Source organism: Chiloscyllium plagiosum, unplaced genomic scaffold, assembly GCF_037043375.1.
Source record: "Chiloscyllium plagiosum isolate Xiang-an unplaced genomic scaffold, Cpla_swu_hap1 HiC_scaffold_31, whole genome shotgun sequence".
NCBI lineage: Eukaryota > Metazoa > Chordata > Chondrichthyes > Orectolobiformes > Hemiscylliidae > Chiloscyllium > Chiloscyllium plagiosum.
The window spans coordinates 63,816,911-63,844,846 of NW_028270169.1; the positions used below are offsets into that span (position 1 = coordinate 63,816,911).

Genomic DNA, 27,936 nt, shown 5'->3' on the forward strand with positions numbered 1-27,936 from the left:
TCCCCTACTCCCTTCTGAGCCTCAGAGCCGGACCTCGTGCCAGAGACCCGGTCACTGCAGCTTACCCCTGCTAGGCCGTCCCCCCCAACAGTATCCAAAGCGGTATACTTATTGTTGAGGGGAACGACCACAGGGGATCCCTGCACTGCCTGCTTCCTCCCCTTCCCACCTCTAACTGTTACCCAGCTACCTCTGTTCTCTGGCGTAACTATGTCCCTGTAGCTTCCATCTATCACCCTCTCAGCCTCTCGAATAATTCTCAGTTCATCCAACTCCAGCTCCAGTTCCCTAACGCAGTCTGTGAGGAGCTGGAACTGGCTGCACTTCCTGCAGATGAAGTCAGCATCGGTGGTCACCCCTACCTCGAACATCCTGCAGGAGGCACATTCCACTGTCTGCGCTGCCATAACTCTACACTTAGTCTCCAAAACAAGAACACCAAGTACACGTGTAGTGTCTCGGGTTCCTTCTCCACTTAAGTAACAATTACTTACCTTCCCGACCGGCTTTGTTTTCCGACTTCACTTCCGCCCAGCTGCCGCCGCTCTCTGTTATAAAACTATAGCATAACAGGGTAGGGGAATGGATCTTGGTGGGTTACTGTTCGGAGGGTCGGTGTGGACTTGTTGGGCCGAAGGGCTTGTTTGCACACTGTGATTCTATGAGTGTTAGTGTGTGGGAGAGAGTCTGTGTAAATGTGTGATTGTCTGTGTGGGAGTACTTAGTGATGGGGTTCATGGTGTGACCTGAATCCAAGATCACAGTTGAGGCTGTTTCATGGATATGGAACTTAGCTATCAGCCTCTGCTCATAGCTATGCGTTGTTGCATATTTCAGAGTCCACTTTGGAGGATGCTCACCTGAAGATTGGAGGCTGAATGCCCTGGACCGTCAAACCACTCCCCCACCGGGGTGTTGATTATTTTGTGGTGTCCATTCATCTGTTGTCATTGTGTCTACACAGTCTCGCCAATGTACCATCCTCGGGTCACCCTTGTCTAGATTGTACAAGATAGGCGACATTGACTGAGTCACATGAGGAGAAATTGAGGATTGCAGATGCTGGTGATCAGAGTCAAGAGTGTGGTGCTGGGAAAGCACAGCAGGTCAGGCAGCATCCGAGGAGCAGGAGAAGCAACGTTTCGGGCAAAGGCCCTTCATCAGGAAGAAAGGCATTTGCCCGAAATATCAATTCTCCTGCTCCTCGAATGCTGCCTGTCCTGCTGTGGTTTTCCAACACCATTGAGTCACATGAGTACTTTAACTGTATAGGTACTCAGGAACAGGGGGAGGCAATTCAATTCACAGGCTGACCTGTGACCTAACTCCATAAAACTGCCTTGGGCCCATGTGACAGAGGTCAGTGTGGGGGCGGGGTCGGTGGCTGGGGGCAGGGCACTGGTCTGGAGGCGGGGGCAATGGCTGAGGGCGTGGCCGGTGGTTGGGGCGGGGCACTGGTCTGGAGGCGGGGGCAGTGGCTGGGGGCGGGGCACTGGTCTGGAGGCGGGGGCAGTGGCTGGGGGCGGGGTCGGTGGCTGGGGGCGGGGCACTGGTCTGGAGGCGGGGGCAATGGCTGAGGGCGTGGCCGGTGGTTGGGGGCGGGGCACTGGTCTGGAGGCGGGGGCAGTGGCTGGGGGCGGGGCACTGGTCTGGAGGCGGGGGCAGTGGCTGGGGGCGGGGTCGGTGGCTGGGGGCGGGTAACTGGGCTGGGGGCGGGGGCAGTGGCTGGGGGCAGGGTTACTGTTTGGGGCGGAGTCGGTGTCATGACATCGATGAGGTGTTGTGGGTGGGGTCAGTAGCTGGGGGCGGGGTCTTCATTCACGGCGGCGTGAGGCCATTACCATGGTAACGGAAGCGGTGATCACCTGACCAGCCGCCATGTTTAACATCAAATTATTGCTGCTCGGACCGCGAGAGGTATCTTAGAGCGGGGCAAGGAAAGGGGAAATGGTGGGGTGGGGTGGGGTGAATGAGGGAGGGTGACAGAGTGTGTGTGAGGGAGAGGGAGAGAGAAGGCGATGGGGTTGTCGAGAACATAGAACAGTACAGCTCAGGAACAGGCCCTTTCGGCCCACGATGCTGTGTCAAAGATGACGCCAAACTAAAGGAATCACTTCTTTCTGCCCTTGGTCCATATCCCTCCAGCCCCATAAATGGAGAAGGTAAAGAGCCTGTCAGTCAGGGTTAGCGCTGTAGAAAGCACTGCCTGGGAATGTGGTGAAGACAAGTTGAGTTGAGGCATTCAAGAGGGCACTGAATGGTTATTTAAATAGCGAGGGGATGGCCTAGTGGTATTATCACTACTTCGTCCAGAGACCCTGGTAGTGTTCTGGGGAGTCAGTTCAAACCTGCCTTAGCAGGTGGTGGAATTTGAATTCAATAAACATCGTGAATTAGGAGCAATTCGGGATGGGTAATAAATGCTGGCCTGGAGCGACACCCATCCCTCACCCACGTGTGAATAAATAAAAACAGGATGTTCGGTGGATATGGGAAAGGCCGGAGATTGACACTAGGTAATAGACTCAGTGGATGCATGATGGATCAAATGGCCTCCTTCTGCACATAACATTTCTGTGATAGATTCTAGATAGTTCCTGGAAATTCAGAGCTATCTGCCCCTCATTCCCCCTCTCTGTCAGTATGTGGGTCTCTGCACGAGGTGATGATTTGTCTGATTTTAGTTGAAAATTATAGAGCACTTTTTTAAAAAAAATCAGTCATGGGATATGGGCACTCCAGGCTGGCCAGCAATTATTACCTGTCCCCATTTGCCCTTGAAAGGGTGGTGGTGAGCTACTTTCTTCAATCATTGCTGTAGGTCAGTGTGCTGTAAGTCAACTTGCACTGCTCTTAGGGAATTCCAGGATTTTGACCCAGTGACACTGAAGGAAGAGAGATATACGCCTCATCTTCCTCCTCGGAACACTTCAACCCCAGGGCATCAATGTGGACTTCAACAGTTTCCTCATTTCCCCTTCCCCCACCTCACCCCAGTTCCAAACTTCCAGCTCAGCACTGTCCCCATGACTTGTCCTACCTGCCTATCTTCTTTTCCACCTATCCACTCCTCCCCCCTCCTCCACTCACCCCCTCACCCCGCCTCCTCCACTCACCTATTGTACTCTATGCTACTTTCTCCCCACCTCCACCCTCCTCTCACTTATCTCTCCACCCTTCAGGCTCCCTGCCTGTATTCCTGATGAAGGGCTTTTGCCCGAAACGTCGATTTTACTGCTCCTCGGATGCTGCCTGAACTGCTGTGCTCTTCCAGCACCACTAATCCAGAATCTGGTTTCCAGCATCTGCAGTCATTGTTTTTACCTAGATATATTTCCAAGTCAGGATAGAAAGTAGCTTGGGGGGATGTGAGAGTTTGCTGGGGATGGTATTCCCGTGTATCTACTGCACTTGTCCTTTTAGATGGAAGTGGTTATGAGTTTGGAAGGTGCTGTCTAAGGATCTTTGAATTTCTGCAGTGCATCATTTAGGTAGTATCCACTGCTGCTATTGTGTGATGGTGAGAGTCGATGCTTGTGGGTGTGATGTCACTCAAGAAAATATCATAATAAATACGCTGATGAGACGTCAATGGGTAAACTGGGGAATACAGCTGGAATTGAAGTGTGGAATTTTCTCAATGAATCTACTGTTGTCAAATATGTCAAATGATACACACTGGTAGAGAAAGCATGGTTTACAGCACGTTCCTATATTTGTGACACGTGATTTCAGCACTCTGATAGGCACAGGAAATCTGTTTGGAGGATTTCAAATATTGAGTTCTAGGAAAGATGGGAACAGAATTGAGAAGTGACAACATAGTAAATGGAACACCTGTATGCAAGAAAGGAGAGATATGGAAAGCCAGAAACTGTAGGTCAGTAAGTCAAACATCTGTCGTATTGATGTTGCTAGAATAACTTGTTGAGATTATAGCAGGATAGTTAGAAAATCACAATTTCATCATGGCTTTGTGAAAGGGGAAATCTGTTTAACTAATGGAAGTTTTTCTGACAAAGTAGCTTCCATGGTGCACAGAGATGAGCCAATAGAGGTGGTGTTCTATTGTATTCTTGATCATATCTCCACTAGATGACATCATAACATGTGACAGTGATGGAAAAATCTCCATCTTTTTGTCTGTCTGAGCATTGGTGGTGGAGTGAATGCAGAAGTTGGGTGTCAGTCAAGTGGGCTGCTTTGACCTGGTCAATGTTTATTCTCAGCATATTGATAGTGGGGGAATTCATTAGCAGTTCATCTGCTAGTAGTTAGTCAGTTCTGTGTGGTAGAATTTGTGGGTTTGGAACGTGCTGTTGAAGAAACCTTGGTGATTTGCTGTATTCCATCTTCAAGATATTGTGTACTGCTGCTACTGAGCATTGGTGGTGGAGTGAATGCAGAAGTTGGGTGTCAGTCAAGTGGGCTGCTTTGACCTGGTCAATGTTTATTCTCAGCATATTGATAGTGGGGGAATCACAGAGGTTTTATTGTGCAGAAAGAGGCCAGCTGGCCCATCATGTTTGCACCAGTTTTCTAAATAAGCATCATGACTTACTATCATTCTTCTCGTTTCCGAATAACCTTACACATTATCTCTATTTGAATACTCAACTAACACCCTCTTAAATGGCTCAGTTGAACCTGTATCCACTATACTTCCAAGGAATGTATTCAAGACCCACACAACCCATTGTGTGTTAAAGATTTTATTTTTCCCTCATCTTTATTTACTTATTTTGCCAAATACTTTAAATCTGTGTCCCATCATTCTTGATCCTTTTACGAGCTGGAGTAAATTCTCCCTACCTACTCTATCCAGCCCTCTCATGTTTTGAAAACTTCTATGCACTCTCCACCCTCTCCAATCTCTCCTCATAACTGAAGTTCCTCATACATGGAAGCATTCTTCTGCACGCTCTCTAATGAGTTCACATCCTTCCTGTAATGTGCCACCCAAAACTGTACACAGTACTCCAGCTGAGATAAAACCGAGTCTTATACTCTATACCCCTATTAGTAAAGCCCAGGATACTGTATGCTTTATTAACTGCTCACTCCAGCTGTCACTCTTAAATGATCTGTGCTGATATATAGGAGAAAGTAAGGACTGCAGATGTTGGAGATCAGAGCCAAGAGTGTGGTGCTGGAAAAGCACAGCAGGTCAAGCAGCATCCAAGGAGAGGGAGAATCGATATTTTGGGCATAAACCTTTCCTCAGCCTTCATTCGTGTCCTTTTCTCTGTATTCTTTTGGAGTTCTATGTTTTCTTCATAGATTAGATGCTTCCAAGTTTAATATCGTCTGAAAAATTTAAAATTGTCACCTGCACAGAAAGCGTTTATAGCAATAGTAATGCCATTGCATATCAAGTTGAAATGATTACATTCTGACTTCTTGGAGATGGTCATTACCTGACATTTGTGTGGCACAAATGTTACTTGCCACTTATCAGTCCAAGCCTTGAAATTGTCCATACATGACATCTACTAGTTCCCCTTTTTGTTACATATTTAAGGAATTCTACTGAATTAATAAAACAATTTCCCTTTGACAAACCATGTTGACTTGATTGTATTCTAATTTTCTAAATGGCAAACTTGCATAAGTGAGTGTGAGGTAGTAAATTAATAGCTGTAAAAATGTGGTCAGTGGAGGATCCCCAAAGGCTAAATTGTTGGTGATTTAAAAGACCAAAGTAAGTGATTTGGGGGCTAGTTCTTTTGCAAGGTAGTGACAGAGATTCAATGCAGAAACTATGGAAGAAAGCAGTGAACCTATATCCATGAGAAGATATTTCTCGTATTTGGGAGGATTTTAATTGGGAGGTGAGAGAAGTGGAGCAAGGTGAGATGCTCAAAGAGAAATGTGCCAGAGGATTAGGGACTCTGCCTAGGGCATTTGGTGATGAGAACTAGACTGTTATTGCGATGGCCTTAATCGACAAACAGTTAAAGATGTAGCCAGGAAGTGGGGGTTCATTAAGCAGAAAAGTATAGTCAGCCCTAGGCTAGATTTCTGTTAACACTGTGTTGCTACTGCAGTCATCCACAATTACTTCCAGTCAGGTTGCTGCACACTTGTACAAACTCTTGAATTTCTCACTTGCAGAGTGGAAAAACTGTTCTGGCCAATTTTCTGTCAGATGCAACTGAAGCCATTGGTGGTGATTACAGTCCAACACAAGGTGTCAGGTCTGTGAGTAATTTTGTTTAAAATGGCACTTCCTGTCTGACCATCTTCTATAAATCCAGATTGCTGCGTTGACAGCAGATATTTACCATCTTATTACACATTCTGTTCGGCAAAGTCCACTGAGCCACAGCACCTTAGACTGTTGAAGTTTGCAGTTTATAGCACAGGTGGCAAACAGATTGATTTAGATTACTTACAGTGTGGAAACAAGCCCTTCGGCCCAACAAGTCCACACCGACCCTCCGAAGAGCAGCCCATCCAGACCCATTCCCCTACATTTACCCCTTCACCTAACACTACCGGCAATTTAGCATGGCCAATTCACCTGACCTGCACATTTTGGGATTGTGGGAGGAAACCAGAGCACCCAGAGGAAACCCACGCAGACACGGGGAGAACGTGCAAACTCCACACAGACAGTTGCCTGAGGTAGGAATTGAACCCGGGTCACTGACGTCGTGAGGCAGTAGTGCTAACCACTGTGCCACTCGTTGGTTACTGAGATCAGGGGCGGTGAGGAACAGACAATCTCCTGCTCCAAGCTGCCATCTAATGGTCATTGTGAAACAGGTCTCTGACAAACATAGATTAGACATTCCTGTGATGATTATAAGACCGTAAAGCAAAGAAATAGTAATGAGATCATAGCAGATCTGATAACCCTTAACTACTTTTCTTCATAACTCTTGATACCCCTCACTGTTCAAAAATCTGTCTATCTCAGCTTCCAGTATACTTAACAACCCAGCCTTCAGAGCCTGCTCCTTTAAAGAATTGGATAGGGAGGAATTTTTTAAAGTGTTTACATAAAACTCTCTTATTCAATATGTCAATGTACCTACTAGAGAAGGAGCAATACTTGACTTTCTGTTCGTAAATAAGACAGGGCAAGTGACTGTGGTGTCAGTGGGGGAGCACTTTGGGACGTGTGCTCATAATTTTATTAATTTTAAAAGGATAGAACTGATCAAAAAGCTAAAGTTCAAAATTGAAGAAAGGCGGTATTAGCCAGGAACTTTCAAGAGTTGATTCCAGGAGGCTAGACACAGGAAAAAGGACATTTGGGAATTGGAAGGCCTTTAAAAATGAGATAAGGAGAGTTCAGAGATAGTATGTTCCCATTAGTGTGAAGGGCATGGCTGGTAGGTGTAGGAGAATGCTGGATGACTGGAGAAATTGAGGCTCTGGTCAAGAAGAAAGAGGCGGCATATGTCAGCTATAGACAACTGGGATCAAGTGAATACCTCGAGGAGTATAATGGCAGTCAGAGTATACATAAGAGAGAAATCAGGAGGGCTAAAAGGAGTCATGAGATTGCCTTGGCAAGTGGAGTTATAGAGTCATACAGTCCTACAGCATGGAGACAGGGCCTTTGGCCCAAATTGGTCCATGCCGACCAAAATGTCTACCGGCTCTAACACAATTCCCTGCACTTGGTCCATATCCTTCTAAACCCTTCCTAAACATGTATTTGTCCAAATGCTGTTTAATTGTTGTTAATGTACCGGCCTCAACCACTTCCTGGCAGCTCATTCCATATGCGTACCACTCTCTGTGTAAAAACATTGTGCCCCTCAGGTTCCCTTTTGTTCTTTCCTTTCTAACCTTAAACTGATGCCCTCTAGTCCTTGATTCCCCAACCCTGGGAAAAAGACTGAGTGCATTCACCCTATCTATGCCACTCATAATCTTATACACTTAGGTATTATCCCCCTCAGTTTCCTATGCTGTAAGAAAAAAAAGTCCTTGCTTGTCCAGCCTCTCCTATAACTCAGACCCTTGGGTCCTGGGAACATCCTTGTAAATTTCTTCTGCATTCTTTCCAGTTTAATAACATCCTTCCTGTACTAAGGTGACCAAACTGAACACAATACTCCAAGTACAGCCTCACCAACATCCTGTACAACTGCAACCTTAAGGAGAATGTAAAGAGATTCTATAAGTACAATTAAGGACAAAAGAGTAACTAGGGAGAGAATAGGGCCCCTTCAAAATCCATGTGATAATCTGTGCAGATCCACAGGAGATGGTTCAGATACGAAACAAATATTTTGCATCAGTATTCACTGTGGGGAAGGATGCAGAAGGGAACTTGTGGAAATCAATATTGATGTCTTGACAAGAATACTGTGGGGAGTTAGGGAAGGGATTGCTGGGCCCCTAGCAGAGATATTTGTATCACTAACAGCTGCAGGTAAGGTGCCAGGACTGAAGGTTGGCTAATTTGGTGCCATTATTTAAGAAGGATGTTGTGAAATCTGAGAGGGTACAAAAAAGATTTACAGAGATGTTGCTGGGCCTGGAGGCTTTGAGTTATAGGCAGAGGCTGAACACGCTGGGGCTTTTTTCCCCCTGGAGCATTGAGGGCTGAGCGGTGACCTTATAGAGGTTTATGAAATCATGAGGGGCATAGATAGGATGGGTAGTCAAGGTCTTTTCCCAGGGTAGGGAAGTCTAAAACTAGAGGGCATAGGTTTAAGGCAAGAAGGGAAAATTTTAAAAAGGACCTGTGGTAACCTTTGCATGCAGAGGATAATGTGTGTAAGGAAGGAGCTGGCAGAGAATGTGGTGGAAGTGGATACAATTACAATATTTAAAAAGCATCTGGATGGATATATGAACGGGCTTAGCGGGATATAGGCCAAATGTTGGCAAATGGGACTAGGTCAGATTGGAATATCTGGTCAGTGTGATGAATTGGATCAAAGGGTCTGTTTTCGTACTGTATGACTCCAATTCCAGAAATCCACTACCCTCTGAGACAAGAAATTGCTTCTCATCTCTTTCCTAACTGGGCAGAACTAACTGTCAGACGACTGTCTGTGTGGAATTTGCACAGTCTCCCCATGTCTACATGGGTTTCCTCCGGGTGCTCCAGTTTCCTCTCTCAATCCAAAGATGTGCGGGTTAGGTGAATTAACCATGCAAAAATTACCCATAGTGTTCTGGGATGTGTAGGTTAGGTGAATTAGCCAGGGGTAAATGTAGAATAATAGGGGAATGGGTCTTATTGTGTTACTGTATAGAGAGTTGGTGTGAATTTGTTGGGCATAATGGCCTGTTTCCACACTGTAGGGACTCTATGATTCTGTGTATCAACAAACAACCTGATGAGCCTCCACTTTCCCCAAAACAACACAGGAGAGACAAACAGCAATCATGATGCATATTCATATTCATGGTGCATACACATTTTCAGTTGATTGAGCAATTTAAAGCTTTGTACATATTGCACTTTCTGGTGAAACTATGGTAGGCACAGCAGCTTTGCAATTTTTAATTTTTGCATGCCTGTCTTGGCCAGTCAGTTCTAGCTGTTTTTGATTCTATGCTTTCCCTATTGGTGCACTTTACATGGTTATGCTCCCAGTCTTAAGAGACAAATTCTCCTCCTCCTCCCTAATTTAGGTTAGGTGCTGTTTCCTCAGATTTGAGGCAAAGTGTCTCCTTAATTTAGATTCCCTTTTCCCTGGAAATAAGTCAACCATCTTCCCACCTGTTCTTTCACATCCTGTTACAAGAACTAAACCCAGGTAATGTCATTGAAAGTAATTTTAATGTGTTCAAGGTATGTATTTATTCCATTCCGTATGTGCTGACAGTAGGTCCTTGACTCATTGGCTGCCGATGATTCACCCTGAACTGTTTTGTTAGTAGTAGTTTGCTATTGCTTTGTACTCAATTTGTGGAGCAGGAGTGGAGAGGTCCAACGTCTACTTCAGCAGGAACAGGAATTGAATATGTGCTGTTGGCATTAATCTGAACCAGCCAACTGTGCTAACCTCCCAACCTGTATTTAGATTGCGCCTTTAATGTAGTGTAGCACCTTAAGGTTCAACAAAGCGCTTTTAGTCCTACAGTAACTGAGTTTCTTGCCTTTATTGGTTTCAAGCATTACTGTGGGCTACATTAGGGATGGGCTACAAATGTTGGCAACGCCAGCGTTACATGAAAGAATGAAAAGAAAGAAATAATTAAGGTTTGCAATAAAACAGAATAAATGAGGAAATATTTGTTCTGATGAATGTGTTACATGTACTTTCAACTGGACATGTCAGCCTGAGGTAATTTTGAATATCATTTTATATATTTTAAATTGTATGTAAATTGACTTTATTAATGCTAAGCAAACAATCTCATCTTCTAGGATTCTAGAGTATGAATGTCCAAATGTGATTGCCAATGGGAAAAATATTGGTTGTGAAGTGGAACTCTGGGACTGCTCTGGTGATCAGAAGTAAGTAGTATGTTCATCAAATGAGTGTCCACAGGCTTCAGAGCATTCAAAATTTCAAACATTCAGAAGATTTTGTGTAAAGAAGTTTTTCAGTCCCAAGTGATCGTCCCCATATCCTCAGACCATGTTCTCGATTCTCCAGCCTGGGGGGGGGATTCAACCGCACCATGTCCACCCTATATAATCTCTTCACAATCTGGTACAATTAATGAGATCACCTCTCATCTTCCTAAGTTGCAGTTAAACCAGTATGAGAGAGAGAGTTCCTGGGGGGGGTGAAAATGGAACTTGTTTCCATTGGGAGAGTTTTATGAATGAAGGCATTAACCTGCTTTCAGTTAGAAACAGGAATTGATGTTTTATTTCATTAGGGAAAATCACTATAGCTTGCAAAGTATTTATATTTCAGTTTGCAGAAGTCCTGTTTGAAGTAAAGTGTATGAAGAGTTTCTCCTAGAGAAAGCAGTTAGTTTAGAAGAGTTAGGAAATAAGTTACCTCACTGTTAGTTCCAGACGAAACGTTTAGTTAGAACCTTGAAAGGGGTATTTTAAGCTGGGAGCATCTAAACTCTGTTATATGAATATTTGAAGAAGGGGCTTATAGACTACCAAGCCCAGGAATTGAAAGGAAAATTCATGTCCAACCTATAGATATGATTGGAAAGGAAATTCTCTTTGGTGTTTGAGGACCAAAGAAGGGTGCTGTTGTTAAGTGGAATTTTTACTGTTTCAAAATCTTTCAAATTGTGTTTCATGAAAATAACTTGGTTTCTTCAATTTTGTCTTTTTCTTTTACGTAATATACATATGTTTTGTTGTTAAAACCAGATCTGCATCATTTCATGCTTGTGTTTCAGTGAAAAATCGCCTTGTTAAATTAAAACCATAGAATCTTTCAAGCCATATTTCAGTCTGTGATCTAACTAGTCCATTAATAACATCAGTTGTAACTCTCTACAATATATAGAATTACAGAGAAGTTACAGCACAGGCACAGTGGTTCAGCTGAACAGCCCATGCTAGTATTTATGTTCCATTAGAGATTCCTTCTATCCTTTCTCATCTGACGATTTGCATAGCCCTTCTTTCTTTGTCTTTCAATGATTATCCAGTCTCAACTTAGATAAGCACTCACCTTTGTGGAGGTAAATGCCAGCACAGACTTGACAGGGTGAATGGCCTGTTTGTGTCTGTATATTTCATGTAATTCACCAAACAGATATGAGGCAATGAGAATGTGAATCAAACTCCATAACAGCTTCTTCAACTATTCTGAAAATGAAATTGCTAATTGATTAATCTGTAACTGGAGATATACTTGAATATGTAGTAGATCTGACACATTGATGGTTTATAATCTGTGTGCATGCATTTCCTCTCTTATTTACTATAAGAATTAAGCTAAGTTTGTGAAGTTGTTTGTTTCCTCTCTGAAGATTTGAGACTTGCTGGCCAGCTTTAGTGAAGGATTCCAATGGAGTTGTCATTGTGTTTAATGTTGATGTACCCAGCCACCTGAAGGAAATCGAGATGTTCTATTCTTCCTTTGTGCAGCAGCCACGGTTGCATGATTCTCAATGTCTTCTAGTTGCTCACCATAAACCCAACTCAGCAGCTGGCAAAGGGCGGCCTAATCTTGGTAAGTGTGAAGGAATGACATTACTCTTGACAACAGCTAAATGACACATTGCTCTCCAATCAACAATCAAACACCTTTGATATCAATTAGAACTTGTAGAGGAATGATTCTATGACTCTTGACACCATTGCTAAAACTTTAACATTGAAAAAAAAACACATCATTTCTAGTTTCCCTTAAAAAAAGGGGTGTCAGATTATCTGAGGCATGATTGCTACTCTGCTCCTATATTTTTGTATTAGGACAGAACTCTATATTTCTCACTAACAACTCCAATCCCTAATCCTTTAGCAGCATTCTGGCTGCGGTGGTGTGTGAGGACTCAGGGCACCTAGGTGTTTGTTTGCAGACTGGATGGACTTGATGGCTTTGTATTTCTGATGGTGAGAACTTATGATGGAGGTGGGGGAGTGATCAGGATGTTTCTTTTTCTTTTACCTGTTCCTTTTATTTCTGTTTTGGTTTTTAATCCTGTCTTTTGTATACTAAGATGGTGCCGGAGAATGGCAATTTTGTAGTTTTCAGTGTACTCCTGTACTCTTTACTTGAGTACACATGACAATAAAATCTAAATCTAGTATATCTGAAATCTTGCTGTTTCCATGAAGTTCAGGACAGTCAGGGTATAACAAACCTTTGTCACAGTAGTAGTTGCTGTATTCTATGATATTAAACCACTTTGGGCACTTCAGTTTCTGTGCAAGGGTGAACATATAGGTAAGTGTGGGATATGTGACAGTTGTTTAAGGGGTTAGGATGCCAGGCAATGAGTGAGTGCTTAGGGAGGTTGAGGAGGGTTTGGCAGACCTAATGGAAGTAGAGGTGGCATTGAGTCCAGTGGGAGTGATGGAGACCACTCAAGGTTTTGTCCTTGCAACTTTCTTGAAGGTAAACAATCTCAACTTCTCCAGTGTGTACATAGAATTGAAGTTCTCTCTCTCTCTCTCTCCATTTCTCTTTGTCTGTCTTCTCTCTCTCTCTCTCTCTCTCTCTCTCTCTCTCTCTCTCTCTCTCTCTCTCTCTCTCTCTCTCTCTCTCTCTCTCTCTCTCTCTCTCTCTCACACACACACTCTCACACACACACACACACACACACACACACACACACACACACACACACACAATCTCTCTTCTCTCCAGTTGAGGCTAAATCAGAGTTTTATGCAAGATTAAAGTACTTTCAGGGTTGTGCTCTGAGCAGACAGGAAATCCACTGGGTTTGAAAGGTAGAGCTGGCAGAATCCGCAAGAGACCCATGGAAGTGTTACTAACTGCTGTCAGTATATTGGCTGGGATTTCAGATTTTGACCTAATTTGGAAGAACCCGCTGAATCTATAATTGTGAGCCCATAGCAACAGGACTGAGAGTGCACAGTGAGCAGGCTGGTGCATGTATGGAATGAGCTGCCAGAGGAAGTAGTGGACGCTGGTACAATTACAACATTTAAAAGGCATCTGGACGGGTATATGAATATAAAGGGTTTAGAGGGATATGAGCCAAGTGCTGGCAAATGGGACTATATTAGGATATCTGGTCAGCATGGATGAGGTGGACCGAAGGGTCTGTTTCCGTGTTGTATATTTCTGTGACTCTAAACAAAATTACTGTCTGTTTCTTTGACTATTTCTGCTGACTATACAAATCTAGGTGGGAATACAAGTTGTGAAGAGGACATAGGCTGCAAAGAGATATGGAAAGGTTAAGTGAATCGAAAACAATGTGGCAAATTGGGAACATTTTGGGAAAGTGTGATGTTATTCACTTTGATAGTAATAATAACATAGTATTTTTGAAATTGTGTAAGACCTGTAAGTGTGTATAAGTGTACAAGGGACACAGTTTGAAAAGAAAGTGAGGGCTGCAATTGCTGGACATCAGAGCTGAAAATGTGTTGCTGGAAAAGCACAGCAGGTCAGGCAGCATCCAAGGAACAGGAGAATCGACGTTTCGGGCATAAGCCCTTCTTCAGGAAGCTCTCTTCCTCCCTCTACAGATTTCTGAAGAAGGGCTTATGCCCGAAACGTCGATTCTCTGTTCCTTGGATGCTGCCTGACCTGCTGCACTTTTCCAGCAACACATTTTCAACACAGTTTGAAAAGACAACAAGCTAACTCTGTGCCCTTGTACACTTATACATCTACAATCATTAAGCAAGGCAAGTTGCAGTTTGGTGTTCATCGTAAAGGTATTGATGTTGTCATTGGCTGTAAATTTGAGGATGATGTCCGCTCAACGATAAGTGTTTTGTCGTGGATTTTCATGTGACTGTCTACAGGCCAATTCTCACCCCACAGATCTATGGACACCTTGGTCAGGAAGGTTCCACTTCCATGAGGAAGTGGAATCTAGGGTAGGATTCTCTTTCCTTTGCTTCTCTGTCCCTGCTCTGCCTCATCATGTGGACTTCTGGACTCAGGGTGATGCAGCTTCATGAGTAATTGAGTGATTAATGACTTTTGAGTAATTGAAAACAAACTGTGATAATTGAATAATGTTCAATATCAGTCACAATTTCTCAGACACTGAAGCAGACCGCATTCAAAAGACCTGAAAGATATCCAGATTTGCGCTTATGAGTAGCAAGTGACAATCACACTATATGAATGCCAGGCAACGACCATCTCCGACAAGACAGAATCAAATCTTCAGCCCTTCAAACCTTCACATTCAATGGCATTTCCATTGTTGTATCCCCAACATCCATTGACCATAGACGTAACTATACCATCACTACAAGAGTAGGTCAGAGGCTAGGAATACTGTGGTGAGTAATTCACCTCCTGACTTCCCAAAGAATATCCACTAGGTACAAGGTGCAAATCAGAAATGTGATAGAGTAGACCCTATTTGCCTGAATGAGTGTAGCTCCAACAACACTCAAAGTTTGACACCATCCAGTATAAGCAGCCTGCTGCATTGGCACCACATCTACAAGCATCCATTCCCTCCTCCACTAACGCTCAGTAGCAGCAGCATATACTATTACACAATGCAGAGCAGAAAGTCACCAAGGCTTCTTTGACAGCACCCTTCAAATCCATGAATACTCCCATCCAGAAGAACAGAGGCAGCAGATACATGAGAACACCACCACCTACAACTTGCCCTCCAAGTCACTCACATTCCTGATTTACATGAAAAAATAGAATCAGGAGGAGGTCATTCAGCCCTTTGAATCTGGCTTTCCATTCAATATGATCATGGCTAATCATCCAACTCAATACCCTGTTCCTGTTTTCTCCCCATACTCTTTGACCCCTTTCGCCCTAACCTCTCCTTGAATAGTTAGATATAGCTCTTATGGTGAAAGGAGTCAAAGGATATGGGGAGAAAATGGGAAGATAGTGCTGAGTTGGATGATCAATCATGATCATATTGAATGTTGGAGCAGGTTCAAAGGACTGAATGGCCTACTCCTGCTCCTATTTCCATGCTTTTGTTTCTCGAACATTCAATGTTTTGACCTCAACCACTTCCTGTGGCAGAAAATTCAACAGGTTTATCATTCTGTGGTGAAAATATTTCTCCTCATCTCAGTCCTTAGTGGCCATTCCCAATTCTTAACATGTATTCCCTGGTTCTGGACTCGCTGGTCATTGCAAATATCCTTCCTGTGTTTATTCGATCTAGTCCTGTTAAAGATTTATAGGTTTCTATGAGATTTCTTCACCTCATTCATCTAAGCACCAGTGAATATAGTCTAGTCTGTCTCCATATATTAAGCTAACCATCCCAGGAATTGGTCTGGTAAAGGACACCATAACTGCGTCCAGTACTTCAGGTGTGGTTTCGCCACGATCCTATATAATTGCACGAAAACATTCCTGCTCCTGTACTTGAATCTTCTCACTATGAAGGCCAACATGCCATTTGCCTTCGTAAAAGATCATAGAATTCCTACAATGTGGAAACAGGCCATTTGGCCCAACAAGTCCACATTGACCCTGCGAAGAGTAACCCACGCAGATCCATTCCTGACCCTATTACTCTACGTGACTTAGCTTACTTATCCCTGAACACTATGTGCAATTTAGCATGGCCAATTCACCTAACCTGCACGTTTTTACATTGTGGAAGAAACCGGAGCACCTGGAGGAAACCCATGCAGACATGGGGAGGATGTGTAAACTCCACACAGACAATTGCCCGAGGCTGGACTCAAACCTGGGTCCCTGGCGCTGTGAGGCAGCAGTGCTAACCACTGAGCCCACTACTTGCTGAACCTTGCAGCAAGTGGTATACAAGGACTCCCAGGTTTCATTGCACCTTCCCCTTTTTCCAATCTATTGTCATTAAGATAATTATCTGCCTTCCTGTTTTTGCTACCTTGGTATCTGCAAAAAGCATATTACACTTCATCTGCCATACATATACCTGTTCTCTCAACTTCTCCGAATCACATTGAAGCACCTCTGCATCTTCCCCACAGTACATCCTTCCAATGAACTTTTTGCCATCTGCAAACCTTTAATTCCCTCATGTAAATCATTAATAAATATTGTGAATATCTGAGGTCTAAGCACTGATCTCTTTGATACCCCACTGATCACTGGCAGCCACTGGGATAACAAAACAAATTATTCCTTCACTTTGTTTTCTGTCTGCTAACTAGTTCTCTATCCATGTCAGTACACCATCCCCAGTCTCACGCGCTTTAATTTTATATGCGAATCTCTTATGTGGGACCTTATCAAAAGCATTTTGAAAGTCCAAGTGAACAAGATACACAATACACCCCTTATTAACTCTACTATGTATATCTTCAAAATTACAGTGGATTTGTCGAGCAGGGGATTTCCCTTTTGGAAGTCCATGCTGACTCTGTTGGATCTTGTTACTGTATTTTAATTTCTGTCCTATTAAATCTTTTATAATGGACTCTAGCATTTTACCCATTACCAATGTTTGGCTAACTGGTCTGTAATTCCATATTTTCTCTCTACCTCCTTCTTCAAACATTAGCTCCCTCCAATCCATAAGAACTGTTCCAGAGTCAACAGAATCTCAGAAGTATGTAGCTATTCCTTCAGTGTCGCTGGGCCAAAAACTGGTTAACATCCTCACTAACAGCATTGTGGGGACACAAAGCACATGGACTGTAGTGGTTGCAGAAGGTAGCTCACAGCCACCTTCTCAAGTGCAACTAAATACTGGCCCGCGGTGATGCCTTTATCCTGTGAATGAGTAAGAAAGGACAATTCAGTAGTTCTACTTTTGACTTGCAGAGATGTTTGTCGTCAATGCTGTCTTCTCCAGTTTGTAAAAGGCTGAAATGGCACAACTGGGTTCTTTTCATCAAAGAGTCTTGAGAGATGTGGCTGAGAAGATACTCCAGGGAATTTCCCCTTAACATTTATGTGAATGGAATATTGGTCTGACATTTTATTTTGGCAACATTCAAGTACAGCCCAAGTCCCTTTTCTGCAGAATTCAAGAGATGTCAACAACACAGGAGGGTTCCAGATACTGTAGGTCACGTATGACTATGGTGGTCAATTTAGTTTCAGTAAGGTATGACCAAGTTTTTTAAAAGTTCTATTTAGATTGTGTTTAATAATCTCACTAGAAGGCACATGATGTCAGGAATATTGTAAATAGTATGCAGGCTACCACACAGACATTTCTGACACCAGTGCAGATTTTAAAGATGTCTGTTTCAGATTTTCTCAAGACAGTTGCAGTCATATTTAGAATTGAGATGAACTTTCTTGTTCACCAAAATCTTTGGAGTACAATTCACAGAGCCTTGTAATTTGCTGAGTCAAATGCTTTGGTCAGGTCAATGAATGTTATGTTCTTGTTATATTTATTTTGATATGTCTGACAAGAAAGACCATGTCAGGGGTTCCTCAGGAAAGTTGAAAGTCACACTCTGACCCTGGGAGGGTGTCCTCCGACACAGGAATTGGTGTTTCAGGAGAATGTAGGTGAGGACCTTCCCTGCTATGGACAACAGGGAAATATCTGTTTCCACAGCATGATTAATCTCTCTTCATGAAGACAGAAAAGTAGATTATTTTTAGAAAGTGTGAAACTTAAATGTTGTTCAAAGAGATGTGTGCGTAGTTGTACAAAGACATGAATTAACATGCAGGCAATTGGGAAGGCAAATGACGTGGTCACCTTTACTTCAAAGGAACGGCAGTACAAGAATCAGAAATGAATACTTCTACTTGCAAGAAGGATTCAAATGAGGGAACAATGCTTAAAAATAAGTTATTGACCATTTAAGATGACGATGAAAATTCTGCTTTCTTTAGGAGGGCAGTGGATTTTCGGAATTCTGTTCTCCAGAGGGTTCGAGGTGAGTCATGGAATACTTTTCAAAGTTAGTTGGATTCTTGACTAACAAAGAAGCCAAAGGTTATCAAAGGCAGGCCAGGATGTGGTGTAGTGGTCACAATCAGATTACCTCTGATCGTACTGATTGGCAGAGCAGGTTCAAGGGACTGAATGGCCTATTTCTGCCTCTAAGTCACGTTCGTTTGTCTTCTTACAATTGACTTTTGAGACCTTTGTGATTCTTTGTCTGTCTACTTTGCTTTGAAAAACCGTCTTAAAACAACATTTTCACTCAGGCTTCGATCACCTCCCCTAATGTCTCTTCCGTAGTTTGGGATTTCTGTTCTTTCCAATAACCTTGTGTGCCTTAAAGTGTTTTGAATGTGAAAGTTATTGTATCGCTGAAAGTTTTTGTTGCCTGGGGAAAAAATACTTAAGCAGAAAACAGTGTGATAAATCTTGATTTAAGCTCTTTGATACGCATGCTTCTTCATATCAAAAAGGGTTCTGATCCAGGACTTTACTAGTCTAAAATATCACACTGCCCACCACCTCTCTAGCGAAGGGAGGATAATAATCTGAAACCTATGCCTCAGTCTCACTGGTGTCCTACTGCAGCTGAATTTCTCAATCTAAAACATTTTGGGAAATTTTCCAAGAATTTGCATTCTCGCACAAACTCCTACTCCAATGCTTTGCAGACCCCAGTGAACAGAAAAAATGCAATTGCTCCTTTAACAATTGTTTCTGGTAAGATTATTGTCATCTCTCAGAACTATGCTTCTGAGAAAATCTTAATCTACCACTCTTTATGAGTAAAGAGAGCTCTGTGTTTCTGAAAGGCGACTCCAATTAAGGTTCTCTCAGAAATGTAGAGTTGTATTTCCATTCCAACAATTCTTTCATTGTGCATAACTGTCAGGGAAAGGCAAATCATGGCCCCTCTTCACAACAGTTCGCTACTATTTCCTAAAATTTAAAGGTCCTCACAGCAACCTTGATAGCTGCTGTGGAATGGTAAATACATAGAACATAGAACAGTACATCACAGTGTAGGCCCTTCAGCCCTTGATGACCTTTTATCCTAGTCGGGAATGTGGTGTTGGAAAAGCACAGCAGGTCAGGCATTCCTGATGAAGGACTTATGCCTGAAATGTCAATTCTTCTGCTCCTCGGATGCTGCCTGACCTGCTGTGCTTTTACAGCACCAAACTCTCGACTCTGATTTCCAGCATCTGCAGACCTCACTTTATCTTAGACCTGGGCGGCACGGTGGCACAGTGGTTAGCACTGCTGCCTCACAGCGCCAGAGACCCGGGTTCAATTCCCGCCTCAGGCGACTGACTGTGTGGAGTTTGCACGTTCTCCCCGTGTCTGCGTGGGTTTCCTCCGGGTGCTCCGGTTTCCTTCCACAGTCCAAAGATGTGCAGGGTCAGGTGAATTGGCCATACTAAATTGCCCGTAGTGTTAGGTAAGGGGTAAATGTAGGGGTATGGGTGGGTTTCGCTTCGGTGGGTCGGTGTGGACTTGTTGGGCCGAAGGGCCTGTTTCCACACTGTAATATAATCTAATCTAAACCTTTTATCCTACTCTTAAGATCAAACTAATCTACATACCCTTCATTTCACTGTCATTCATGTAAATGTCCCTCGTGTATCTGACTATGCTCCCATTGCCGGCAGTGCATTCCATGCACCCACCACTCTCTGTAAAGAACCTACCTCTGACATCTCTCCTAAACGTTCCTCCAATCACATTAAAATTATGCCCCCTCATGATAGCCATTTCCAACCTGGGAAAAAGTCTCTGGCTATCCACTCTACCAATGCGTCACATCTTTTTGTACACCTCTATCAAGCCATCTCTCATACTTCTTCACTCCAATGAGAAAAGCCCTAGCTCCTTCAACGTTTCTTCATAATTCCTGCCCTCCAGTCTAGACAGCATCTTGGTAAATCTCCTCTGCACCCACTCTAAAGCTTCCACATCCTTCCAGGTGACCAGGACTGAACACAATGTGGGCGGCACGGTGGCACAGTGGTTAGCACTGCTGCCTCACAGTGCTAGAGACCCGGGTTCAATTCCCGCCTCAGGCGACTGACTGTGTGGAGTTTGCATGTTCTCCCCGTGTCTGCGTGGGTTTCCTCCGGGTGCTCCGGTTTCCTCTCACAGTCCAAAGATGTGCAGGTCAGGTGAATTGGCCATGCTAAATTGCTCGTAGTGTTAGGTAAGGAGTAAATGTAGGGGTATGGGTAGGTTGCGCTTCGGCGGGGCGGTGTGGACTTGTTGGGCCGAAGGGCCTGTTTCCACACTGTAAGTAATCTAAAAAAAAAACAATATTTCAAGTGTGGTCTAACCAGGGCTTTATAAAGCTGCAGCATAACCTCGCAGCTCTTAAACTCAGTCTCTCTGCTAATTAAAGCCAACACCATACGCCTTCTTAGCAACCCTATCGACTTGGGTGGCAACTTTGAGGGATCAATGGACATGGAACCCAAGATCCCTGTCGCTCCACACCGCCAAAATACATATGATGTTAGGGAATTGGGATGGTAGAATGCCAAGGGGTAGGGGTAGGATGCCAAATACGTTGGTTGCCAAATGGGAATGGGTTGGGTGCCGGAATGCAGGCAAATAATGCGGGTACATGTGAGAATTTATTTTTTGTTTTGTGCACAAGACTTATCCAGGCAATTTTCCATGTTCATGGAAAGAACTTGACAGGGGAGCAGCAAGTTCTGGAGCACAAGTCTTCAGTGCTATTGCCAGAATGCTATCAGGGCCCATATCCAGTGCCTTCAACCTTGATATCATGTGTAGTTAATCAAATTGACTAAAGATTGGAATCTAAGAAAGGGGACCATTGGAGGAGGCTGAGATGGATCATCCAGTTGGCACTTCTGGCTGAAGATTGTTGCAAATGCTTCAGCCTTATCTTTTGCACTTATGTGTTGGGCTCTTCCATCATTGAGGATGGGGATATTTGTGGAGCCACCTTCTCAGCTGAGATGTGTAATTGTCAGCGAGCTCTGTCTGTGTTGTTTTGGCATGTAAGTAGTCCTGTTTGGTAACTTCATCAGGTTGGCACCTCATTTTTAGATATGGCTGGTGTTGCACTCTTCATTGAACCAGAGTTGAGTGAGAGATATGCGAATCGACGTTTCGGGCATAAGCCCTTCTTCAGGAAATGAAGAGTGAAGATTTCCTGAAGAAGGGCTTATGCCCGAAACGTCGATTCCCCTGTTCCTTGGATGCTGTCTGACCTGCTGCGCTTTTCCAGGAACACATTTTCAGCTCTGATCTCCAGCATCTGCAGTCCTCACTTTTTCCTTGAGTGAGAGATATGCCAGGCCATGAAGTTGCAGATGGTGCTAGATTGTGCCCAATCTTGAGTTGCTAGATCTGTTCCAAAATCTGCCCCATTTAGCAAGGTGATAGCACCACAAAACAAGATGGAGGGTATTCTCAACGTGAGGGCAGGGCTTCATCTCCACATCGACTGTGCAATGGTCTCTCTCATAGATAATGTCATATACAAATTGGTAGGGATGGGGCCAAGTATGTTTTTCCATTATTGTTGGTCACCACGTGCCACAGATCGAGTTTAGTTGCTACATCCATTAGGACCCGACCAGCTTGATCAGTAGTGCTGCTGCCGAGCCACTCTTGATGGTGGACATAGAAACAACCCACTTATAGCACAATTTGCACCCTTGCCACCTTCAATGCTTCCTCCAAGTGTTGTTCAATGGAGGAGTACTGATTCATCAGCCAAGCGAGAACAGTGCATGGTAACCACCAGGAGGTTTCCTTGCCCATGTTTAACCTGAAGCCATGAGACCTCATGGAGTCCAGAGTCAATGTTGTGGACTCCCAGGGCAATTTCCTCCTGACTGAATACCACTGTGCTGCCACTTCTGCTTGATCTGCCCAGTCAGTGAGAAAAGTCTGAAGTGTATCTGGGACATTGTCACAAAATCATACCTTACAGACAATGTCAGATTGTTGCTTGACTAGTGTGTGAGATAGCTCTTACAATTTTGGAACTATCCCCCAGATGTTAGTAAGAATGACTTTGCAGGATCAAAGGGCTGTTTCTGCAATATCTTCTCTGGTGCCTAGGTCAATACCAGTTTCATTTCTTTGTTGACTTCGTAATAACTGATTCAACTGAGTGACTTGTTAGGTCATTTCAGAGGGCAGTTTGAGAGTCAACCACACTGCTGTGGGTCTGGAGTCGCATCTAGACCAGACCAGATGATGAAGGCAGATTTCCTTCCCCGAAGGACATTAATGAGCTCTCTAGGGATCGCAACAGCAGCAGCCAGATCAGTGGCACCACGATTACTCTGTCATACAGCAAGGACGATTGAAGTATAGTAGCAGTGGTAGTGATAGCGGACCCTATATCAGGTACTGATGGGCATTTCTATGGTTGTGTGTAAGACTCCAGATTTATATGTTATCTCCTTGATGCCAGGGTCAAGGATGTCTCTGAGCGAGTACAGAATATTCTGAAAGGGGAGAGTGAGCAGCCAAACGTGGTCTAATTGGTACTAATGACATAGAAAGAGAGATGAGGTCCTGAGGGAAAGTTGAAAAACAGGAACTCCAGGATTGCAATCTCAGGATTACTCCCTGTGCTGCATGCTAGTGTTGCCAGAAATAGGAAGGTAACACTAGTTGGATACCAACTTGCGGAATGTTTCAGAGAACATCTCTGGGATACATGCACTAAACAGCCCCATTGCCCTGTGGCCGAACACTTTAACTCCCCCTCCCAATCTGCCAAGGACGTGTAAGTCCTGGGCCGCCTCCACCACCAAACTAGAGCCACCCGACACCTAGAGGAAGAACGCCTCATCTTCTGCCTTGGGACCCTCCAAACACACGAAATCAATGTTGATTTCACCAGTTTCCTCATTTCCCCTCCCCCCACCTTATCCCAGATGCAATTTCCAACTCTGCACTGCCCTCTTGAACTGTCCTACCTTCCCATAATCCTGCCCATCTATTCGCTCCACCCTCCCCTCCAACCTATCGCCATTGCCACCCCCCCCTCCCATCTACCTATTGCATTCCCAGCTACCTTCCCCTCAGCCCCATTCCCCCATTTATCTCTTAGCCCCCTTGGGCCACCCCCTCATTCCTGATGAAGAGCTCATGCTCAAAACATCGACTCCCCTGCTCCTATGATGCTGCCTGATCTACTGTGCTTTTCCAGCACACACTTTTCGACTCTGATCTTCAGCATCTGCAGTGCTCACTTTCTTGTGATAGGCTAAGGAACGTGGTGGGACTAGCAGTTTGAAGTGTATTTATTTGCATTCAAGGAGTATATTTGATAAAGTAGATGAGCTTAGAACTTGGATTAGTACATGGGATTACGATGTGGTAATTATATATTAATCAGGAACTTGGTTGCGAGAGGGGCAAGACTGGCAGCTCATCATTCCACAGTTTAGATGTTTCAGTAGCGAGGCCATATGGATACAACCTGGGAATGAGAAAAGTCCAATCGCTATGGTGCGATTATACATCAGGTCTCCCAATAGCCAGCGAGAGGTAGAGTAAGAGATGTGTGAGCAGATCATGGAAAGATGCAAAAACAACAATTGTTGTACTGGATGTTTATAACTTCCTCAATATTGATTGGGACTGCCATAGTGCCAGATGCTTAGATGGAGTAGAATTTGTTAGGAGAGTTTCTGGAAACAATATGTTGGTAGTTCAACTCAGGAAGGGGCCATATTCGACCTTGTACTGGGGCACAAGCTTGGTGAGGTGATCAGAGTTTCATAATCCCATAAATTTAAGGTAGTTATGGATAAGTATACAACTGGTCTTCAGCTGAATGTACTAAATTAGCAGAAGGTAAATTACAACATTATTAGGCAAGACCTGAAATTAGATTGGAAGCAGCTGTTTGAGGTTAATTCCACATCTGATATATAGAGTCACAGAGATATACAGCACGGAAACAGTATGGGAATCTTTTAAAGGCCAGTTGATCAGAGCTCGGGTTCAGCTATTTCTTTGATGATAAAAGATAAGGATGGCAAAATTCAGGAACCTTGAATGACAAGAGAGGTTGAAAGTTTAGTCAAAAAGATAAAGGAAACATATGTAAGATTTAGTAAACTGAAATCAGACAAGGCCCTTGTGTATAAAGGAAGCAAGAAAGAACTTAAACAGGAAATTAGGAGAGCTAGAAGGGGTCATTAAAATATCCATAGCAAGTAGGATTAAGCACAAGGCATTTAACACATATATGAGGAGCAAGAGAGTAACTAGGAAAAGGGTAGATCCATTCCAGGACAAAGGAGGGAATTTATACCTGGAGCCAGAGGAGGTGCATTAAAGAGTACTCACCATCAGTATTCACCAAGGAGAAGGACATAAATGACAGTAAGTTTAGAGACGGGTATGTTGACTCTGGCCACGTCGATATTAAGGAAGAGGAGCTGTTGAGTGTTTTGAAAAACATTAATGTCGATGAGTCCCTTGGGTCTGATAGGACCTATCCTCTATCCTAGGATACTGAAGAAAGCAAGGGAGGAGATTGCTGGGACCTTTACAGAGATCTTTGTATCCTCTTTAGCCACAGGCGAGGTCACAGAAGACTGGGGAATAGCCAGTTGTTTCTTTGTTTAAGGGCAACAGGACTCATCCTGAAATTATTAATCAGTGGTAGGGAAGTTATTGGAGAAGATTCTTAGGGACAGGATTTGTTTGTATTTGGAGAATGTTCATATTGGAGAGAATCAGTCTCTCAAATTTGATTGACCTTTTTTAATAAAATGACAATGATGATTGAGGGTAGGACAGTGGATGTTGTCTACATTGACTTTACTAAAGCATGGGAAACGTCCCTCATGGTCAGCTGGTCCAGAAGATTGAATTGCATGGAATTTGTGGTGAATTAGTAAGTTGTATAACAAAATTGGTTTGGTCATAGAAAACTGAGGGTAGTTGTGGATGGGTGTTTTTCTGACTGGAGTTCTGTGACCACAAGGATCAGTGCTAGGTCCTCTGTTGTTTGAAATATATAGATTTGGATTAAAATATAAATGGTCTGATCAATAATTTTGTAAGCAACACGAAATTAGATGGAGTTGTGAATAGTAAGCAAAGTTATTGGAGGATACAGCATGATCACTTGGCGAAAGCTGGGCGGAGAAATGGCAGATAGAGTTTAATATGGATGAGTGAGGTGATCCATTTTGGGAAGTCAAATGCAAGAGGAAAGCAGGACCCTTAGGAGCATTGATATACAGAGGGATCTTGTAAGTCCATCGCTGACAAGATAGTAAATAAGGCATATGGTATCCTAGCCTTCATCAGTCAGAGTTAGAAATCACACAACACCAGGTTATAGTCCAACAGGTTTAATTGGAAGCACACTAGCTTTTGGAGCGACGCTCCTTCATCAGGTGATAGTGGAGGGCTCGATCGTAACAGAATTTATAGCAAAAATTTACAGTGTGATGTAACTGAAATTATACATTGAAAAATTGTTTGTCTGTTAAGCCTTTCATCTGTTAGAATACAGTGATAGTTTCACTTCTTTCATGAGCTGCATTGTCCAAATTATCATTCTTGGATTATTTTTACTAAAAGCGCCCATGTCAGATTAAACGACTAGGCTGCAGTTTTATACCTTTTTAATTTGAACCAGGATGTAGCATTCACAATTTTCCATTCCTCTTGCACCACCCTTCCATTTAAAGAGAAAAATTGGCCACTGCCTCTTCAGTTTCCAGACTTGCTCCTTCTGCATTCTCTCCCCAATTTTAAAACTGACAATTCTGATTTTCAAATCTCTCCATGTCTTCACCCTTCCCTACCACTGCATTTTCTTTCTGCCCCATAATCCTTTGAGATACTTGCACTCCTCTAACTCCAACCTTGAACATCCCAGATCTAGATGTTCCACCATTGGTGGCTGTTCCACAGAATATTAATGGTCAGAAAGGTGCTGTGGTGAGAATGGCAGGATGAAAAAGTAACCAAATACAGGAATTTTGTTTCTATTCCTAATGATATTGCATTTCTTGTTAGCCCAGCACCTGAACAAATTGACTTTGATCCATTCAAACCTAGAGGATGATCCAGAACAAGTGCGCACAGCTTTTCGGCAGTTCTTGGGGGCAGTCGTCAGTTCTCTATCCGAGAGCAGAGACAAAGAAGAGATGTCAATCATCACCTAAGAACACCACTAAATCCTAAAGGATTTGAAATTTTTTGTTTGCTGTAATCACAATCAGACTCCTAAATCATATTCACTGCAGTTTTTTAGTCACTCAGCCTTTATTCCATTCAAAATAATTTGAATTCTGCTTCCTATTACAGGTGGACTTTTCATCAGATCAGTATTCAACTTGTTTGCACACCAATCATAAAAGACAGAAAAGTGCTTGTAAAAGTATACACAAATTAGGAAATATTTTTGGTGAAAACCAGTCAGCAACAAATTGGTGATTTGCATATTATCCATAATATTGATTCCACACAATGATATTATTGGATTTATTTCGGTTGAAGTTTCTACAGGTTGGTGTTTAAACAATACATTATTGAGCAGTGCCATACTTTTTACAGAATACACTGGTCAGTGGCAGCATGCCATCATTGTTTCTGCGAGTTGCAGGTGATGCTTACCAAAGCAATATCTCTCTGGCTGTTAAGTATTTATAATATCTACTTTGCAATGTAAGACGAATTGGCAATTAGTTAGGCACATTCAGATACCCAAACTAAACATTATCTTTGTGTATAACTCTGAATAAGCAATGCAAATTCTAAATTCCCTGTACCTTAATTGATGTATTAAAATATATATTTTGTAAAAAAAATTGTCTGATTTCTCCTGTGTAATAAACATGAAGATTTAAACATGAGTCTGGTTCCTTAATTAGTTAATGAAATAATAAAACTGACTCTTAAATGTGATTCATTTATTCCATGTATTTGCCATTGATATGGCATACCTAGCATTGGCAATTGAAGGATGGTGAGTGAATTAATTTTTTGATTGTTATAAATAAATGCCCATTTTCACTGCTTCTGATATTTTTTGTTTTGTTCATCAGAGGAAAAAGATTTAAGTATTCAGCCTTTTATGCTTCGTAGAATTATTTGACTGGATACCTGGTGAGTTCTGATCAGATTTGCAGATCTTTTTTGAATTTTGACATCATATTTTAGTCAATTGTTCAGAAAGATGGTGCTAGATTTTCTCATTGAATGATTATGGTAATGGGTGAAAATATTCTTGCCTGGTTACATTCTTATTTACCCAGTCACAAATAGCTTAGAAAATATTTGCTTCCCACTCCTACCCTATGAAAACTCTGAAGCATTTATACTTTATCCAAAATCATACCACATGGGATGCATATGCTAATGACATCATTTTCGAATTCTCTCTCTTGCAAGTACTCCACTGTTTCCAGTTTGTGGTACTGTTTAGAGTCATAGAGATGTACAGCATGGAACCAGAACCTTCAGTCCAAATATCCACGCTGACCAGATATGGGCCAGCAGTTGGCCCATATTCTTCTAAACCCTTCAGATAAC

At 43.0% G+C, this 27,936-nt stretch overlaps 1 protein-coding gene across 6 annotated transcripts; it reads left to right on the forward strand.

The window, feature by feature from the left end:
- The first annotated feature begins 1,841 nt into the window (after positions 1 to 1,841).
- On the forward strand, positions 1,842 to 27,420 carry ift22 (intraflagellar transport 22 homolog (Chlamydomonas)). Of its 6 annotated transcripts, none has more exons than XM_087977579.1 (6): positions 1,842 to 1,917; positions 6,115 to 6,197; positions 10,346 to 10,435; positions 11,872 to 12,074; positions 18,336 to 18,379; positions 26,424 to 27,420. In XM_087977579.1, the coding sequence occupies exons 1-6, from the start codon at positions 1,879 to 1,881 to the stop codon at positions 26,565 to 26,567; spliced, it is 603 nt and encodes a 200-aa protein (XP_087833705.1). In that variant the 5' UTR covers positions 1,842 to 1,878; the 3' UTR covers positions 26,568 to 27,420. The 6 variants fall into 6 exon arrangements, with proteins under 6 accessions (XP_087833705.1, XP_087833707.1, XP_043574807.1 ...); XM_087977581.1 differs by having other exon boundaries at positions 11,947 to 12,074; XM_043718872.2 differs by having other exon boundaries at positions 26,419 to 26,565.
- The last annotated feature ends 516 nt before the right edge of the window (positions 27,421 to 27,936 follow it).